Genomic DNA, 19671 nt, shown 5'->3' with positions numbered 1-19671 from the left:
TACCTCAATTTTTAATTTTAAGATAAAAAAGAAAAAGAAAAAAAAACTCCAAAACTTTTTAGGGATCTATTGAATACAAATCAAGTTCACCACACTGCAATAGAATAATGCCCAGCTTAAGATGGTAAAAAAAAAAAAAAAAAAAAAAAACACAAAAGCAAATACCCACAAATATAAATGTTAAAAAAAAAAAACCAGTAGCATTAATTAAAACAGATAACTGATAGCTAAATTAAAAAAAAAAGGCTTCATGGGAAAGAGGTCTGTTTTTCAGAACTATTCAGCAGTTACAGTCAGTATTTCACATTATGTTTTTTTTACTTTGTGTTCCTGGAAGTGACTTTTTGCTTTTTTGGGATAGAACAGGATTAATAAGTAACTGTACCATGCTAGAGGTGGTTAATCTTTCAGCTGGATGAGAAGGGGGGACTGTACGGGCTCACCTTTGAAAATTAGTCATAGAAGGCCAGCCAGCTAGTCATCCTTATTGCAACTTCAGAAAAAAAACAAAACAAAAAGGATGATGAAGAGATAAACACCTGAAACAACAATGCTTTACCTTAGAGTAAGAAAGAGGTGCATCCTCCAAAGCAAAATATGCCTCAACTACAAAAAGGGGGCATAGAAACAGATGTAACAATAAAGGAAGATTTGGGAAAACTTTTTTCCCCCTACATCTCCCCTTTAGCCAGCCCATGTGGAGTGTATTGTTTGTTACTGAATAGCTCGGAAGGTCTGACCCTAAATGTTGCAGGATTTCACAAAAGAGCATGGGGAGCAGCCTGCTATTCCTGTAGGATGTTTGGAATAAGGGGACAAATCGCTTTTCAATGGGGGTCCGCTGTAATGAAATGGGGAATGTCACACAAGGTGCATACAGTAGATTGGCAGAGCGATTAGTTGGGGAAGAGAGTGGAAAAAAAACGAGAATACACAGCAGCACTCAAGAGCAAAGAGGGCATACACTACAAGCCAGAGCCCCAAATTCACAGCAGCCCTAAAAGCAATCAGTGGGGGCCCTGCCGCTAATCTACAGACACTGCTACGAGCTGGAGAGCTCCAAACACGAATTAAAGTCCTCTTTAGTCCATCCAATAAGCAGACTAATAATAAAACCACGTTTACCAACAGGCTAATCCTTTAAGAGCATTTGCAACTCAGTTCTCAGGCAACTTCTTAGACTAAAAAAAAGGGGAGAAATATATATATATATATATATATATATATATATATATATATATATATATATATATATATATATATATATATATATATATATATATACAGATTCATCAATTGCCTGGCTGCGATACCTGTATTAGGGTATCCAAGCTGCCCCCCTCCCCAGCACTGAGCACAGGCAGCTGGATGAAGCCCCCCGTCCAGCGGATATACGCGACGATCACACCGATTCCCCGGACACACGGCACCAGATACATCTCCTTAAGAAAGTTTGTACAGAGTTTCAGGTGGGCTCAGCCGTGTCCGACAGCCCCTGACTGTAGCCTAGCAGGCAGCTGTAGGGAAGTTGGAGCGGCTCCTAGAAGTCAGATCTCCCCCTGGGCTCGGGGCAGGCAGCATCCGTGTGGCCGGGGTGCACACACTCCCCCCCTGTGCCTGCTGCTGATCGCAGGGCAGCAGAGTGTACGCTGGCACCGGGGGAGCCCGCACTGGGAAGTAGGTGGCAGAGAGAGAGACGATACCAGGAAAGATCAGGCTGGGTCTGGACGGAGGACTCACTTACCATGACTTCCAGGCAGGGCCAGACCGGAGTCGGATTGGAAATGCTGGGGCTTCGCCTGTTTCCTCCGAGACATGCTGGCTCACACATCAGCTGGGGCAGCAGACAAATAATTTACTCCCAAAATGTGCTCCCAATTCCGGGCAGGGAGCCCCAGCCAGCGCGCATGTGTCCTGCCATAATTATGATGATCAATAATGCATTGCGATTAATCATAGGAGAGGGGTTAGTAATGGGGGGGGGGGGGGGGGGGGTGTAAGAGCGGTGGGGGGCTGGCACATGGCCAGCTCTATTCAAACCAACTCGCCCTAATCAATGAGCCTGTGATTCGCTGGAGGCTCCTGTCTCTCTCAGCTGCCACCCAATAATAAGGGGGCCGGCTTACAGGGGGGGAGGGAGGAGGCTGGGACTTGTGTTTGGATACAATGTTAACCCTCTTAGCAACATGCAGCCCTTTTGCTCCATTACTACAGGAATTTTTTTTTCTTTTATGGACGAGAATACGGTCACGGATAACCTCCCTTTAACAAACATCCGGATCTTGTTGATTGCAAGCTCTGATGGCCAGTTGCTGTCTGCAAGTACTTTTTTGTGTGTGTGTTCCTATTACTCACTTGCCAACTAGAGCTGTAGTCTAGCATGCTATGCCTCTGGCACTCTGAGATCTATAATGCCCAGGACTCAGCTAGGTAGAATATCTATATCCCACCAATCTCTTGTGATCTCTGTACTAGAGACGATCTCCTGCGATGCTGCAACAGATGTAGTGGAAAGTACAGTCCAGATCGCATGGCTGCTCATCAAGGCTGCTCTATCGATTGTGACAGTCACCCACTGCCTTTCACAGCCAGCCAGCCACACCAAACCCAGCTCCTCAGACTTTCACTCTCTACTTTTGGACTTCTGATGCTGGGAATACACCATACCTTTTTACCCCGATAGATGGTTTGATAAATCATTTCCGAAATGTCCGATATTACTTCCGATCGTTTTTTGGCCCAATTTCTCATAGAAGTGAATGGAAAAAGATAAGAAAAACTAGCGGAAGATAAGAGAATCGAGCGCAGAATCGCGTGGAAAAAAACGATTGGGTGGAAAATCGAGCGGAAAAATGTATCGTGTGCACCCAGCAAGAATTTGGTGTCTGGATGGTGTACTGGTTAAGGGCTTTGCCTTTGGCATGGGAGACCAGGGTTCAAATCCTGGCTAGGTCAAGTACCTATTCAGTAAGGAGTTCAATGCAAGACTCCCTAACACTGCAGGGTGGCCTCTTGAGCGCGTCCCAGTGGCTGCAGCTCTTGAGCGCTTTGAGTCCGGCAGGAGAAAAGCGCTATACAAATGTTCAGATTATTATTATTAATTTGGCCACTAATGGTCTGATTTTTTTAGTGAAGAATCCTTTAAGCGATCAGATAATTGGGATCAGAAAATAAACTCCGTTAGTGTCCCCGATCGATTGTAAACGATTCTAAAAATGATTGTCCGACAGCAATTTTATCCATCGAAAAACGTTTTTTCTCCAATCGGTTGTGATAGATAGGGAGTACCGATTGGTTTACTGATATGTCCATCAATGAATTACATCATTTTATTTCTGATTGCTCAAACGGTCCTTTGTCCCTAGAAATTGAACTGTTAGTGGCCAGCTTTAGTTCTGTATAACTCAGGCATAAAATACAGTGTAAAGCTAAGGTGACTGCTCTATCTCTTGTGGGGGTATCAGGACAGTATTGCTTTGGCAGAAGTTTGTGTACCATTCTGTGTGCTTATCTATAGTGGTTATTATTAAACTTTATTTATAAAGCAATAATGTTTTTATCTTTTCATTTATGGTGATTTTGAGTCCTTCAAGTACCTGGAAAAAATTGTATTAATTTTCCACATTAAAAATGATCTCAAACGTTTTCCTTTTTTTTCCACTAATAAAGAAATCATCAGCAAAACTTTGGCGTCCATCCACGATGAGTAAAGTTGTCAGGTCGGCCATCCAGCCACCATTGGGCGCTTTTGCTGTCACTCAAAGAGAACTTTTAGTGAGTTGATTACAGGTGGGCGAGGCTTGAGATCAGCAGGGGGAAGGCGAGAGTGATGCTCCCATGCGATGCTCTCCTGTTCCACCAGAGAAGAGATTTGGGGATGGCGTTCAGGTTTCTGGAGTTGAACGACACCTGAAGTGAGAGGTAGATGGAGGCTGCCATATTTATTTCCTTTTAAACAATACACATTGCCTGGCTGTCTTTGCTCATCCCCTGCCTCTGATACCTGTAGCTAGAGAGCCTGAACAAAGCATGCAGATCAGAAGTTTGGGTATGCTTGTTTCAGGTGTATGATCCAGATGCTCCTGATGCTTGGAAGATCAACAGGATGTCAGGCAAACTGGCATTGTTTATAAGGGAATTAATGTGGCATCCTCCCTTATACCTCTCACTGGCAGGTGTCCTTAAAATAAATCGTTCAGATCACCTTCCAGAGCATCCTCCTCCCATCCCTGCTCTCCTCTCCTCCTCCAGCAGCATCCATACAAAGCCCAGAGACAACCATTAATCTGAGCTGCCCCATGACTCCCCAGACTTGACCCCGCCACCCCACACTATCACGATGACGGCTGCTTAGTTATGTTGACTGATCGCGCCGACCAGCTGTAGCGTCTATAATCCGACTTTTTATTTATGTGCCTCTCATCATGCTTCTGATCTGCCAGCCTAAAATCAAGTGCCAATCTGCCCTGTAGCATCCTCACTTTCCGAACTTTGATTTCTATTTCCGCGCTCCTTAATGTCCAAGTTCTGAAGTTTATTTACTTTATTTTTTTTAGCGTGAATGTGAAATGTTTTATTTACTGGTTGTTTGAGTTATTGTTTGTTGCATTTGTATTAGCAGTGTTTTGTATCGCTGTAGTTTTTGTGAGCTGGACTGTGTGTGTCTCGGAGGATGGTGGCTGGCTGCTCCTGCTGCGCAGTTGGGGGGCTGAGTTTGAAGGATGGACATAATAAATCTTCCTATAGGTGATACTGAACAAGTCATTATTTTTCACTGAATATTTAAACACATGCTTTGGCAGAGATTGATATATGGCTGCTAGAGTGGAGGCTCTGCTCGTCTGCGTGTGAGGGTGATGTGGGTGGGGTGGGTGGGTGTCTTTCTGTTCCTTGCAGAATACAAAGTTTAGGGATCATTAGGATAGGATGCACGTGCCGCACGATATGAAATATGGATCGACCTGGATATAGGATTTGACCAGACACAATATAATAATAATAATAATAAAGAGAATAACAGCATGAGATTTAAGTAAACTATATAATAAATACGTAGTTTAAGGAACGATACAAAAAATATACAGCACGAAATATAGACATCACGAAATATAGACATGCAGAATCGTGAAACAATCAAGCCCATAATTGAACTCAAACATAAACGTACTGTATTATAATCTAACGTTTAAAAGGGGGGTAATGTAGCAGGTTAATATTACTGTAGAAATACATGAGTAGAATATGGAGCATAAAAAATAAAGTATTGGTCAAGATAAGTGAAGTAAGGATAATTATTGGTGCAACGTTACATATATAGCTCATACAAAGACTGTAATGGAGGAAGATTATTATATATATATATATATATATATATATATATATATATTATTATATTTTTTTTCAGCTGAATAGATCATTGTCTTTGCAGGGAAATGATCAGTGCAATGCTGTGCTGATGAACCTGTGAGATCGCATCTGGCTGGTCCACCACTGCGGATGATAGGAATCCATCAATGACATGTCATAGTCTGTGCCTACATTTAAAATGTTTGCAAATAACACTGCAATGGCTGTTTTCCAGGCTCCAGGCATTGAAAGGATCACTGCTGTTCTGAGTACTTTGAAGCTTGATGGACTTTTCTACTTTCTAAAAAAATTTTTTAATAGACGCACTATGTGAAGAAAACCTATAGGTGATTTGGGATGGGGAGGCGTAGTTAGTGCATCCCGACTATTGCAGACAGTCCAACTACTCAGCCAGGACTTGCCATTAACTCTTTGACTGCTACAAGGGATACTAAAGAGTACCTGCTGATTGTATGAGGTGTCTCATACAAAGAGAGAGAGAGAGAGAGAGAGAGAGAGAGAGAGAGAGAGAGAGAGAGAGAGAGAGAGAGGAGAGAGAGAGAGAGAGGAGAGAGAGAGAGAGAGAGAGAGAGATGAGAGAGAGAGAGAGAGAGAGAGAGAGAGAGAGAGAGAGAGAGAGGAAAGAGGAGAGAGAGAGAGAGAGAGAGAGAGAGAGAGAGAGAGAGAGAGAGAGAAGAGAGAGAGAGAGAGAGAAGAGAGAGAGAGAGAGAGAGAGAGAGAGAGAGAGAGGAGAGAGAGGAGAGAGAGAGAGAGAGAGAGTGAGGTGTGTGTGTGTGTGTGTGTGTTACAGTAAATTGCCTGGCTGTAGGAAACTCAGTCGGTCCTAATGTCCCAGCAAATGTATCTGTATAAAAAGTAGAAGTAGTACCAAATTTCGATATAGTAAACAACTTGGTCAGGTCCCTAAGGGTTTACTATAAAGATACTCTAATATATATATATATATTCATGCTATTGTGGTGCACTTAGAAGCACAGTCAAGCTTTTGTACATAAGTCAAATAAGTTATTCAGATATTAACCTCCAGTGCTCAGTAACCTTCTACACCCAATTTTTCCCATTAATATTCAGCCATACTCTGTAACCCTATGCATATGCATATGCATGTTCTTTATGTAAATCTTCATTTTGTGAGAATCTGTTACCCATGCAAGGTGTCTTCCTGTGTGGAATTGATTAGAGCATAGTCACTCTTTGTTTTACAATATGGTCCTCTCCTCACCTGATCCATACAGAGACTACCCCCCCCCCCTTATGTGTGTGATCTTAATCATCTTCCACTCTGGTTGTCTTTCCCACTTTTGTAGACAATGGGGACCCATCACCTCTGTAGTTTAGATTTATTTCCTGGGTGATCAATACACAGCGCACGAGTCCTAAATTTAATCCCCCTCCATTATTTCTGACAGCAGATAATTGATCAGAGGTCACAGAAATACACATAATTGAATCATAAGTAATATGGGGTGGCCACAGGCGACCCTTTGAGCAGGCACCAGGAAGGATGGGGGCAGAGGGATGCAGTCCATTTATTGTGTAGCCTGTTAGGTGCCATTTGGCATGTGATGACCACTTGCCACACCTTGGTGTGTGTCCTTTTGTTGCTGCTGTAATTGTTTATGATGCTGCTGGACAATCCACATCTGTCATCTCCTGCCCTGCTACAAATAAACCCTTTCATTCATCTACAATGGTGGGGACCAGTCAAGGGATACAACTGAATAAAAAACAATCTCAGTTAGGCTATGTTCATATTATAAATCGCCAGCACTACTGCAAGCGCTGAGTGATATATTGTGATTTTTTTTAATCGCCTTTCCCTGCGCATTCTAAGCGCCTTTGCAGAGCGATTCTTTTTTCACTCCCTGACGTCAGTCAGGAAGTGAACTCTATCACCGGAAATGAGTAAATACAATGTATTTATTCATAGAAGCGCTCGGGAAATCGCTATACAAAGCGCTTTTACACGCGCTTTGCAATTTACCCATACCTTCCATTGAGCCAAATCGCTCAGAAAATGGTACAGGCAGCGATTTTCAAAGCGAACCGCTCCTATGTGAACACTCTCATAGGGAATCATTGCACAAGCGCTTCTAAGGCGATTTCTAAAATCGCCAGCGCTTAAAAAACTATGCAAACGCTCAGTGTGAACAAAGCCCTCAATGTTCATTTTTCTTCCTCAAAAGTGAAACCTATTAGAATGACAGCGTCAGAATGAAGACAAAGGTAATGTTCATTTTAAAATTCCTGTTATGGTAATTTTGGGACTTAAAGTGGACCTGAACTCTTGCACATTATGGAAGTAAAACAGAGAAATGCGCCCTGTATGTATTGAGTTTAGTGTGTCTAATTCCCCCCTTATCTGTGACTAATCACAAGTTGTAATTTGATCTGTCAATGGTGTCACCTGACTGCCAGGACAGGGCGGCTTATTTGAAAGCACAGGATGTTAACAATATGTCTGCTTCAATGAAAGCAGGAAGTAGATACACTGCAGATTTATTGCAGGATTTGTATCAGCTGTAACAAAGAAACGTTTTTCTTTAAAGGTTAATATGCCGTTTTAGAACAGAGAGGAAGTTCTGAGTTCAGGTCTCCTTTAAAGAAAACCTGTAACAAAGAAAACCTCCCCTGGGGGGTACTCACCTCGTGTGGGGGAAGCCCCCGGATCCTATTGAGGCTTCCCCCGTCCTCCTCGGTCCCACGGTGGCGGTGAAAATCCTTCCGGAGCGGCGGCGATGTAAATATTTACCTCCCCGGCTCCACGGTGCAGAAGATGGGACACATGTGATGTGAACCTGCTTCTTTGTAACAAGCTTTTAGGCCTCATTCACATTGCGTTCCACTAGCGTGGCCGTTTGCATTGGCCGTATTTGGAGAAGTGTTTTTTTCTCCTCCCGAAAGTCGGGTGGGCCCTGCGGTTTTTGTAAAGCGCTTCAATAAGCGCTTTTTCAGAGCAATTGCGTTTTTTTCACTCCCTGACGCAAGTCACTCAGGAAATGAACTCTTTGACCCAGAAAAGAATAAATACCAAATGCATTTATTCCTAAAAAGGCTCACGCAATCGCTGCACAAATCGATTTTTTTTTTAGCATTTTGCGTTTCTCCTATACCCTTCCATTGAGGTGAAATTGCCTCAAAAATGGTCCACGCACCACTTTGCTGCCCCGCACAGCGCACGACCCCGCGCTGATATGAACCTTCTCATAGACACTCATTGCACAAGCGTTTGGCAGGGGATTTTTGCGACGAAGCTGGGCGCCCCATAGCAGCAAGGATATGCTGCGCGGGCACATAGCGGTGATTCGGGGCTCTGGCGGCTGCCAGACCCCAAATTACATCTCCCTTCCCGAGTTGCGACAACTTGGAGGGGGAATAGTATGTAACGCCACCTGTGAGTTTAGCGGCAGCCGTCATTCGTCTCTCTCTGCAGCAAACTGAGCGGCGCCATCATATGTATTTGTAAAATAACTATAATAATAATTCTGATACTACATAATGATAACATCTATTAAATGATGATATACACATAATACTGAGTATTTTAGAAATACAGCATATGATTAGTTTGGGAATTTATGTGGCAGTTTTGCCAATTTATTATTATAATTTTTATGTATGTGGTGTTGACATCTTCCACATCACATTATACAGTATTTGGTTATGTCGCTGTCTATCAGAGTAGCTCACAATCTAATCCCTATCATAGTCCTAATCTTATATCCCAACAGCAGTATAAGGGCAAAACTGCACATAGTATAAAATTATCATTAAAGCATTTGAAAAGAACTTGGCTATACATGTATCATTATTATTTATTTATTTTTTGTCTGAAAAATACTAATAATGTTGAACTCCTCATTACACTGATGAGCTAATGGCCTAACTGAAGCCCGACATACACCTTTAGGGCTGAACCCACTACAGCAATTTTCTGAGCGTTTAGGGAGCGATTCAAACTGCTAGCGATATCCCTAAATGCTCAGCTAATATTAATGGTTGGGCCAAATTCCACTGGAGCGATTGCGATGACTAAAATCGCAAACGCAGGACATGCAGCATTTTTAGCGTTTAGCGTCAGCGTTTCTGCAATGCAAATCACCTTTATAAATCCATGCAATTTTGGTGATTGTACCATGTATGTGGGGGCTTTGCTATTAATGTTAAAGTCAAATCCGTGATCACGAATTCTACATGTAATCACAGCTAAAATCCGAGTCGAATCTGAAGCTCCGATTTAAATCCGGATCACAATCACAACTGGATTTCGATTCTGCCGTGACCGGATTTAGGCCTTGTTCACATCAGGGGAAGTTTCGGTGTGCTTTTCACAGCGCACTGCTATGTGCGTTCAGCAAGGTATTTATTTTTCCCATGTAATTAACCACTTTACAGCCAGACCTTGTTTCCCACTTATGGACCAGAGCAGTTATGACAGTTTAGCTATGTCCTTATTTAATCAGAAATAACTGTATCCCTACTTATGACACAGAATTGAAATCTATATTGTTTTTTTTTTTCAAGACAAACTAGGCTTTCATTGTGTGCCATTTTTTTCCCTCAGGCAGGGGTCACACTTACCGCTTTCGTACGCGTTTTTCTGCACAGAAAAAACTGACCTTCAACTGAGAACTCATGTTAATCAATGAGCTAGGTCACACTTTAATGCAGATTTCGCATGCAGAAAAAAAAACTGACATCTTGCGCAATTTTGTCAGTTTTTCTCTATAAATTACATTAGCTGTTGTAAGGTAGAGGTCACACTTGTCTTTCAGTTTTCTGAAAAGTGTAGAAACTGAAAGTCAAGTGTGACCCCTGCCTCAAACAATTTTGTTTTCTATGAATTTGAATGGGAAAACAAGGAAAAAGATAGAAAAAAACACATTATTTCTTATTTTTTTCCAATTCCAGTTTAAAAATAAAAAGTGCTATTGTAGATAAAAAACACACATTTTGTTTGGCTATTCTTACTGCTTATTGACAAAACTTAGATTATGATCCGGTCACAATTTATGGTGAAGATATTTGATTCTGAAATAATGCTACAGAGTGTATTTTTCACTATAAATGAGAAAATAAAAGTATTTTAATGGTAAAAATCAATCCCATTAGCTCAGGAAACATATATTCCCGTTCACCAATTAGTGCTGCATCAGATAGTGCCAGAAATGTGCACAGAAGCAAGCCCATTCCTGCGCAGCACTGCTTCTGCTACAAGACGTATATCTACTGACTCGTGGCTTAGATGAAGTCACAGAGGACGTAGATATACTGTAGTGGTGGATAAAGTGGTTAAATGTAGCTGGTTCACATCTATGCGCTGCGCTGAGCAGCATTACAAAAACGTAAGGTTGCATGCATTTCTGTGCGCTGAGCTGTAAAGCGCACATCAATTGCAAGTGAATGGGTGCTTTTTTTAGCGCATAGAAGCGCGTACAAGCACATAGAAGCGCATGCGTTTTTTGCTCCAATCGGAAAAAAATACATTTACATATAAAAACAAAGCTTTATTGACAACTGCTACTGCTACAATAAGAAAAATGTACTTTAAAGAAGTGCAGCGCAATGCACACTAAAGCACGCACAAGTGCATGCGGTTTTTACCACGAGCTTTCACACGTTTCTCAGGCGGCAGCAGATGTGAACGAGGCCTTACTCAAATTATGACTGGGGGTATCCAAGCATCACTAGTGAACAGCCTCAAAGTGTTGTATGGACCTTGAGTTTACACGCCAATCACTGACCAATTCTGCATCACATATGATGCAGTGGGAAAAGATGCCTACACAAGATCCAATTTTGATTGATTAATGATTGGCCAATTTTACTACCTCTCCTCGTAGTAGAAAGGCTAACAGACTTTGAAAACTATGAACAGAATGTGTAGGTTAACTCTCATTCTACATGAGAAGTGGCCACTGGCCAATCCTAGAGATCAGCACGCCCATATTCACTGGAGGATGGATCAGGGGAACCCTCAGCGATGCAACCTGACAAACGAGCGTCCCCTAATCCATCTCCCCTACCCCCGCGGCAACACGCAACATCACGGGTCATGGCAACGACGGCCACGAATGAGAGGTCAAACCATCGTGGCACTTTGTGCAGGAGTCATCGAGGATCTTAAAGATCGCATGCATTGCAAAACATCGTTCGCTTAATCACCCTCATGTATCCACACTGCAAAATCAGAGAGATGATCACCGGTTGTGGGAAAAATCACTTAAAAAAATTACAACATGGTGACATAGCTAGAGAGTGTAATCTTCTGTATTTACCTACTGTAGGAAGGTCCTGCTATTCATGGCTATTCTATGAAAGAACATCTTATTTGGTGCACTTATTTTATATTGTGAATGAGATCACCACCAGCTGCTCAGAGGTGAAATACATAAGTATTTAAAAAATTATAATGACTTTTTGACTGATTTTCAGGCAATGACTCTCTTCATAAACGTGTTCTTGCGGTGATTCATAGGAAGCCATTGCGATCGGAAATGCATACTCACGCTGGAGTGATATATTGACCGTGATCAATAGCCATTAGCATAATGCCAGTTAAGAAAGCGCATTGTTATATGGCAAGATAGGCGACACCTCTGTTTAAAGCAACATTCAAGAGAAACACAGAAATTCTGCATTTAAGCAGCCTCACGGGACGTAGTTTACTGCCGAATGAGTCATTCCTCTCTTGGCATTGCTGTACTTCAGCTGGCAACTCTGCTAGCTAATAGTATGTAGCTGTCTGCCCCAATTTCGCTACGATCCTAAATGTGATTCCAAATGTAGCCTTTGTGTGTTTGTTGGATCCTGCGCTACTTTTTCTCTATGACTACTATAAATAAACCCATTTTCCATAAGGCCACATTCACAGTGGTACGTTGCAGTGGCGAAAACCACAATGTGGTACGTTGCGGTGGAATATATTAACCGCTGCATTGTAACGCTGCTTGCCGTACTGCAGTGCTCTACCAACGCGGCGTTCACAATGCGGTGGGGTGTGTTGCACTTAACGGAGTGCTGGGTGGTGACGCACTGCATGTAGTGTGTTAAAGCAAAATGCGCACCTTAACGCTTACAGCGAAGCATACATATGACGTGTACTGAATTTGAGTCCACCAGCTTGTCAGCTCCATTTTCCTAATGTCCTGTAGGCACACTAGGAGCCCGCCAGTGGGAGCACAGAGGGGTGCCAGAGGACTCAGAGGGATCTTTATTATTATTATTTATTGTATTTATAAAGCGCCAACATATTACGCAGCGCTGCACAATAGATAAATGGGTTAACATACAGGTAGAACATACGGAAACTCACAAACAAAAACAAGATCATGCAAATGATTTGATAACAATACAGTGTCATAGGTCAAGATAGAGACTGTTCGAGTCTACAAGATAGGGTGGTTGTGAGTAAGATAGCATAATCAAGCTGGATACATTAGGGAGGAGGGCCCTGCCAGAGGCTTACAATCTAAAGGGTTGGGTGGAGACAATAGGTGCGTCTTTTGAGAGGGGGTCTAACAGAACATATTATGATGCTGGTGTAGGGGGGTATGCGAGCGTGAAGAGGTGAGTCTTGAGAGCTTGTTTGAAGGTATTAAAGGTGGGGGCGAGTCTGACGGCTGTTGGAAGAGAGTTCCAGAGAGTAGGGGCAGCTCTGGTGAAGTCCTGCAATCGTGCGTGTGACTGAGTTATGCGTGGTGCGACTAGGCGCAGGTCATTGGAGGATCGGAGGGGCGGGCTGGTATGTGCCTGTGGACCAGATCAGAGATGTAGGTCGGGCAGGTCTTGTGCACTGATTTGTAGGCCAAGCACAGGATTTTGAAATTGATCCTAAAGCTGATGGGGAGCCAGTGTAGTGCTTTACAGAGCGGAGTTGTAGAGGCACTGCGGTGAGAAGAATGTATCAGTCTGGGCTGCCGCATTCATTACCAATTTAAGTGGGTCAGTACGGTTAGAGGGAAGGCCAGATGTATAATGCTCGAAAGAAGAAACAAAGTTTCAAAAGATTGCATAGAAATCTTCTACAGATTGTGATTAAAGGTATCACCTAAACAACATTAGTAGTTATGTTTTCAGATAGGCTTGCTAGCTAGACAACAATACAGTATTCTGGTTCACACGGACTTCTGGCAAACGTTGCATTTAAATGTCATCGGTAAACACAGACGTTTGAACGCTATCTTTATAAGGCTTTTGAGGAGCCTTCAAAGCTAGCGGTTCAGGTCCCTACACTGCTTTCCTGGCGTTTAGCGCCTCTGAAAGCAACATGTTGCTTTCAAGACAAGACGCAACGCCGGCATCTACCGGCAGGCTTTCATGAAGGCCTGTAAAAGCTTGCACCGAACGCTCCCATTCACTTGAATGGGACGGCTGTAGATCCTGAAAAACGAAACGCCACATTTAATGCCGCACAACCGTCGTAGTGAACGAGCCCTACTCACAGTCCTGTATGACAGTGAATGGTTTCTGAGCAGTGCTGCCTCTGGCTGGCAGAGGTTTATCTACTAAACAGGCCAATTGTAATCTTTTTCCTCATCGATTAGCTACAACATTAGTTCACCTGATAGGGCAGTGCCAGATCCCCCAGCAGACATAGTTACAGCAGACATACGTCCATCGAGTTCAACCAGAGAACAAAGTACAACGTCAGCCTGCACCTTACATATCCCTGTTGATCCAGAGGAAGGCAAAAAACCCTTACCAGGCATAGTCCAATTTGCCCCAAAAGGGAAAAAATTCCTTCCTGACTCCAGATGGCAATCAGATAAAATCCCTGGATCAACACCACTGGGCATTACTGTAACGGTTGGGTGTTATAACTCAGATATCTGATTATTAGGTGATCTGCAGTATCACCAATAATACAGAGACTATACCTGATTATGTGGTGATCTGCAGAATCACCAATAATACAAGTATAGCAGGCAAGATACTGTATGAGTAGTGCTTGGTGCAACCGTAACTTTAATAGTTTTGTGAGACCTTACCAGAGGAGCTGGTAAGGTACTATCAGTACACAACCTGTATAGTTTGACCAGACCTTTCCAGAGGAGCTGAAAAGGTACTAACAGTGAGTACAGAAATAGTATAACTAGTCCTTACCAGAGGAGCTGGCAAGGGACTAGTGGCAATACAGACTGTCTAATACACAGACCTTTCCAGAGGGGCTGTAAAGGTACTACCAAATGGAAATACAGAAATAGTTGGACTAGTCCTCACCAGAGGAGCTGGCAAGGTACTAGCAAAGAAGGTGACTGTATAGTTTGGGGTCCGTTTAAAATGGTGCCAGTTATCGTAGTTAAAAAAACGGCGCCCCATAGAGAACCACTATCGCTAGTTATTTTTCGTTTTTGACAGCTAAAAAAACGGTGCCGGCTTTAAAAACGAAATTTATCGTTTATATTTATATTTGTATTGCTCCCAAACGATATTTTTCGTTTTAAACCCTTGCTTTGCTGCCGTTTGGAAAATATCTGCCCGCCGGCTTTAATGTTTAATAGCAAAGCCCCCTTAAAAGCTAAAAACACCAAATTTGCAGGGAATGTTAAAGAGAATCTGTACTCTAATATTCTTACAATAAAAAGCATACCATTCTATTCATTATTTTCTCCTGTGCCCCTCTGTGCTGTTTCTGCCACTCTCTGCTGCAATCCTGGCTTGTAATTAACAGTTTTAGGCAGTGTTTACAAACAAACTAACCAGCTTCTAATAGGGGACAGCTAAGCATAGTGTGTGAGTCATTCAAAGTGTGCAGGGGGCCTGCAGAGGGTGTGTATCGCTTCTACCAATCACAAGCAGCCCTGCACATTCCACACAATCAAGCCTTAGCCCGACAAACAGGACAGAGGAAAGATACATTGATTTATTACAGAGACAGTGCAGTTAGGAAAGACTGCAGTAAGCCAGAGCAGATTAGAACAGGCATAGGAACTTATAGGATAGAAGAACTAAGGCTGAAAAATTTGTTACAGAGTCTCTTTAAGAAGAAAATTGTGAACAAGAGGAAAAATGTTTTTTTTTCAAAAAGACCTTATAGTTTTTGAGAAAATCGATTTTGAATATTCTTCTTCTGACCGTGGGAAAATTAAACGCCCGCCGACTTTAGCGGTTAATAGCAAAGCCCCTTTAAATGCCAGAAACACCAAATGTGTAGGGAATGTTAAGAAGAAAATTGTGAACAAGAGGAAACTTTTTTTCAAAAAGACCTTATAGTTTTTGAGAAAATCGATTTTAAATCTTCAAAGAGGAAAATGTATCTATTTAAATCGCGTACTGACATTTCCGCGGCGGAAACAATTCCCGCCGACTTTAGCAGTTAATAGCAAAGTCCCCTTAAATCCTAGCAACACCAAATTTGCAGGATATGTTAAAAAGATACTGGGAAACAATATTTAAAAAAAATTGAAAAATGTTATTTTTTTTTTTAATTTAAATTTTTGGGTTATGTTCAGAGTGTGGGAAATTTTTTGAAAAAAATGACGTGGGGTCCCCCCTCCCGAGCCTCTGTAACCCCTTGTCCCCCATGCAGGCTGGGATAGCCAGAATGCGGAGCCCCGGCCGACTGGGGCTTCGCACCCTGAGCTATACCAGCCCGCATGGTCCATGGTATGGGGGGGCTTCGGGGGGGGGGGGGGGAGGGAGGGGCGGCCAAGCCTTCCCCTCCCCCCCGGAGCCCTTGTCCAATCCATGGACAAGGGGCTCTTCCCCACCTCCGGTGCCAAGGAGGAGGTGGGGGCGACGACTCCCTGGGGGGGAGCCCAGATGCCTGCCCCCCTCCCAGGAGAAATGAGTATAGGGGTGCACCCCTTACCCATTTCCATAAAGGGTTAAATGAAATAAAAACGCAACAACGAGAAAAGTCCTTTAATGTTCTAAATTAACCAGAAATACTTACCTGTACCTTTAAGAAAAAAATCCCAAGCTAATTAGGTCCCACGACAGTATCCTCCATCTTGCGATCTTCAGAAATACTTACCTGTACCTTTAAGAAAAAATTCCCACGCCATTATCCTCGGAAAAGGTCCCGCGCTATAATCTGTTATGTCCCACGACGACAGTATCCTCTGTCTTGCGATCTTCAGAAATACTTACCTGTACCTTTAAGAAAAAAAATCCCACGCCAATTTGGTCCCACAACAGTATCCTCTATCTTGCGACCTTCTGTTACATGTTGATTGAAGATCTCCGCCGCCCCGACGCCACACACGCCGCCTCCGCCGAACTGCTCTCAGCTATACTAAGTATAGCTAAGAGCAAAAAGCATCTTTAAATTTTAGCTCCAATGGTCCCCATTGGTTCCTTAACAGACCAATGGGGATCAGGAGGATCCCCATTGGTCAATAAGGAACCAATGGGGAGCCTTGGAGCCAAAATTTAAAGATGCTTTTTGTTCTCAGCTATACTAAGTATAGCTGAGAGTGCATCAGACGCATTAGCGCTGGCTGCCGCTGCCCTCCCTGCCTCTCTCACACCTGTCACCCTCACCCATGCTGGCACCCATGGGTGCATTGGGTGCCAGCATGGGTGAGGGTGACAGGTGGGGGGAGGCAGGGAGGGCAGCGGCAGCTAGCGGTAATGCGTCTGTAATAGACGCACTCTCAACTATACTTAGTATAGCTGAGAGCAGTGCGGCGGAGGCGGCGTGTGTGGCGTCGGGGCGGCGGAGATCTTCAATCAAGATGTATCAGAAGATCGCAAGATAGAGGATACTGTCGTGGGACCTGATTGGCGTGGGATTTTTTTCTTAAAGGTACAGGTAAGTATTTGTGGTTAATTTAGAACATTAAAGGACTTTTCTCGTGGTTGTGTTTTTATTTCATTTAACCCTTTGTGGAAATGGGTAAGGGATACTTTGTACCCCTATACTCATTTCTCCTGGGACGGGGGAGGGGGGTGGGCATCTGTGGGTCCCCTTCTTAAAGGGGACTCCAAGATGCCACCATGAACCCCTCCCAGGGAATCGTCGCCCCCACCTCCTCCTGGGGCACCGGAGGTGGGGAAGAGCCCCTTGTCCATGGATTGGACAAGGGCTCTGGGGGGGAGGGGAGGGCTTGGCTGCCCCTCCCCCCCCCCCCGGAGCCCCCTTATACCATGGACCATGCGGGCTGGTATAGCTCAGGGTGCGAAGCCCCAGTTGGCCGGGGCTCCGCATTCTGGCTATCCCAGCCTGCATGGGAGACAAGGGGTTACAGAGGCTTGGGAGGGGGGGACCCCACGTCGTTTTTTAAAAAAAAATTATTTCCCACTCTCAGAACATTAAAAAAATAAAAATTGATACCAAATAAAAAAAAAAAAACACATGGGGTCCCCCCTCCCGAGCCTCAGTAACCCCTTGTCCTCATGCAGGCTGGGATAGCCAGAATGCGGAGCCCCGGCCGACTGGGGCTTCGCACCTTGAGCTATACCAGCCCGCATTGTCCATGGTATGGGGGGGCTCCGGGGGGGAGGGGCGGCCAAGCCTCCCCCTCCCCCCCGGAGCCCCTTGTCCAATCCATGGACAAGGGGCTCTTCCCCGCCTCCCTTGCCCCAGGTGGAGGCGGGGGGCGACGACTCCCTGGGGGGGTTCATGGTGGCATCTGGGAGTCACCCATGCTGGCACCCAATGCACCCATGGGTGCCAGCATGGGTGAGGGTGACAGGTGTGAGAGAGGCAGGGAGGGCAGCGGCAGCCAGCGCTAATGCGTCTGATGCACTCTCAGCTATACTTAGTATAGCTGAGAACAAAAAGCATCTTTCAATTTTGGCTCCAAGGCTCCCCATTGGTTCCTTATCGACCAATGGGGATCCTCCTGATAACAGACCAATGGGGACCATTGGAGCTAAAATTTAAAGATGATTTAAATCGCAAGACAGAGGATACTGTCGTCGTAGGACATAACAGATTATAGCGCAGGACCTTTTCCGAGGATAATGGCGTGGGAATTTTTTCTTAAAGGTACAGGTAAGTATTTCTGAAGATCGCAAGATGGAGGATACTGTCGTGGGACCTAATTGGCTTGGGATTTTTTTCTTAAAGGTACAGGTAAGTATTTCTGGTTAATTTAGAACATTAAAGGACTTTTCTCGTTGTTGCGTTTTTATTTCATTTAACCCTTTATGGAAATGGGTAAGGGGTGCACCCCTATACTCATTTCTCCTGGGAGAGGGGCAGGCATCTGAGTTCCCCTTCTTAAAGGGGATTTCCAGATGCCACCATGAACCCCCCCCCCAGGGAGTCGTCGCCCCCCATCTCCTCCTGGGGCTTGGCCGCCCCTCCCCCCGAAGCCCCACCATGCGGGCTGGTATAGCTCAGGGTGCGAAGCCCCAGTCGGCCGGGGCTCCGCATTCTGGCTATCCCAACCTGCATGGGGGACAAGGGGTTACAGAGGCTCGGGAGGGGGGACCCCACGTCATTTTTTTCAAAAAAATTCCCACACTCTGAACATAACCCAAAAAATTTAAATAAAAAATTTTTTTTTTAATTTTTTTTTAAATAATGTTTCCCAGTATCTTTTTAACATATCCTGCAAATTTGGTGTTGCTAGGATTTAAGGGGACTTTGCTATTAACTGCTAAAGTCGGCAGGAATTGTTTCCGCCGTGGAAATGACAGTACACGATTTAAATAGATACATTTTCCTCATTGAAGATTTAAAATCGATTTTCTCAAAAACTATAAGGTCTTTCTGAAAAAAAAAAATTCCTCTTGTTCACAATTTTCTTCTTAACATTCCCTACACATTTGGTGTTTCTGGCATTTAAATGGGCTTTGCTATTAACCGCTAAAGTCGGCGGGCGTTTCATTTTCCCACGTGCTCCCAAGTGCTCAGATAGCGGATGTTTCATGTTGACTTTCAAAATGTTTTTGCAATGTTCTCCCAACCTTTCTTTTAATGGGCATTTAGTCCTGCCCACGTATTGTTTGTGACAAGGGCATATGATAACATATATGACCCCTTTTGTGTCACAGTTCATAATGTCCCTGATTTTAAAGCTAGTACTATCTGCAGTGGACACAATTTCATTCATTCTTCTAACCGACATCCCTGTTTCTCTGCACATCCTACAATAACCACAGTTCCTAAAATAGCCCTCTCTACTCTTAACCCTCATTTCTCTAGTTGTTGGGGCTATTATATTTCCCAGGTTTCTAGTCCTTCTAAAGATCAATCCAGGGTTGTCCGGTAATATAGAGTTCAATAGGTAATCTTCCTTCAGGGTGTCCCAATGCTTTTTCACTATCTTCCTCAGTTTCATGCTTTGAGAGGAATAATTAAGTATTAATTTCGGTTGTTCTTCTAATTTACTGGCCTCCTTGTTCTTT

General features: G+C 43.7%; 1 protein-coding gene across 3 annotated transcripts in view; it reads right to left on the bottom strand.

Annotated features, from left to right (window-relative positions):
• Nucleotides 1-1923, bottom strand: part of SALL1 (spalt like transcription factor 1) — a 47571-nt gene extending 45648 nt beyond the window's left edge. The window contains exon 1 of one of the 3 annotated variants that reach the window (XM_068259722.1): nucleotides 1745-1923. In XM_068259722.1, the coding sequence (XP_068115823.1) occupies nucleotides 1745-1817 (73 nt within the window). In that variant the 5' untranslated portion in view covers nucleotides 1818-1923. Of the gene's footprint in view, nucleotides 1-443; nucleotides 1009-1313; nucleotides 1340-1744 lie in introns of those variants that run through there. The other 2 variants (XM_068259725.1, XM_068259723.1) reach the window with 2 other exon arrangements.
• Nucleotides 1924-19671: the final 17748 nt, after the last annotated feature.

The sequence above is a fragment of the Hyperolius riggenbachi genome, chromosome 11, assembly GCF_040937935.1.
Source record: "Hyperolius riggenbachi isolate aHypRig1 chromosome 11, aHypRig1.pri, whole genome shotgun sequence".
NCBI classification, from domain to species: domain Eukaryota; kingdom Metazoa; phylum Chordata; class Amphibia; order Anura; family Hyperoliidae; genus Hyperolius; species Hyperolius riggenbachi.
This window is presented reverse-complemented; position numbering and strand designations above follow the sequence as displayed.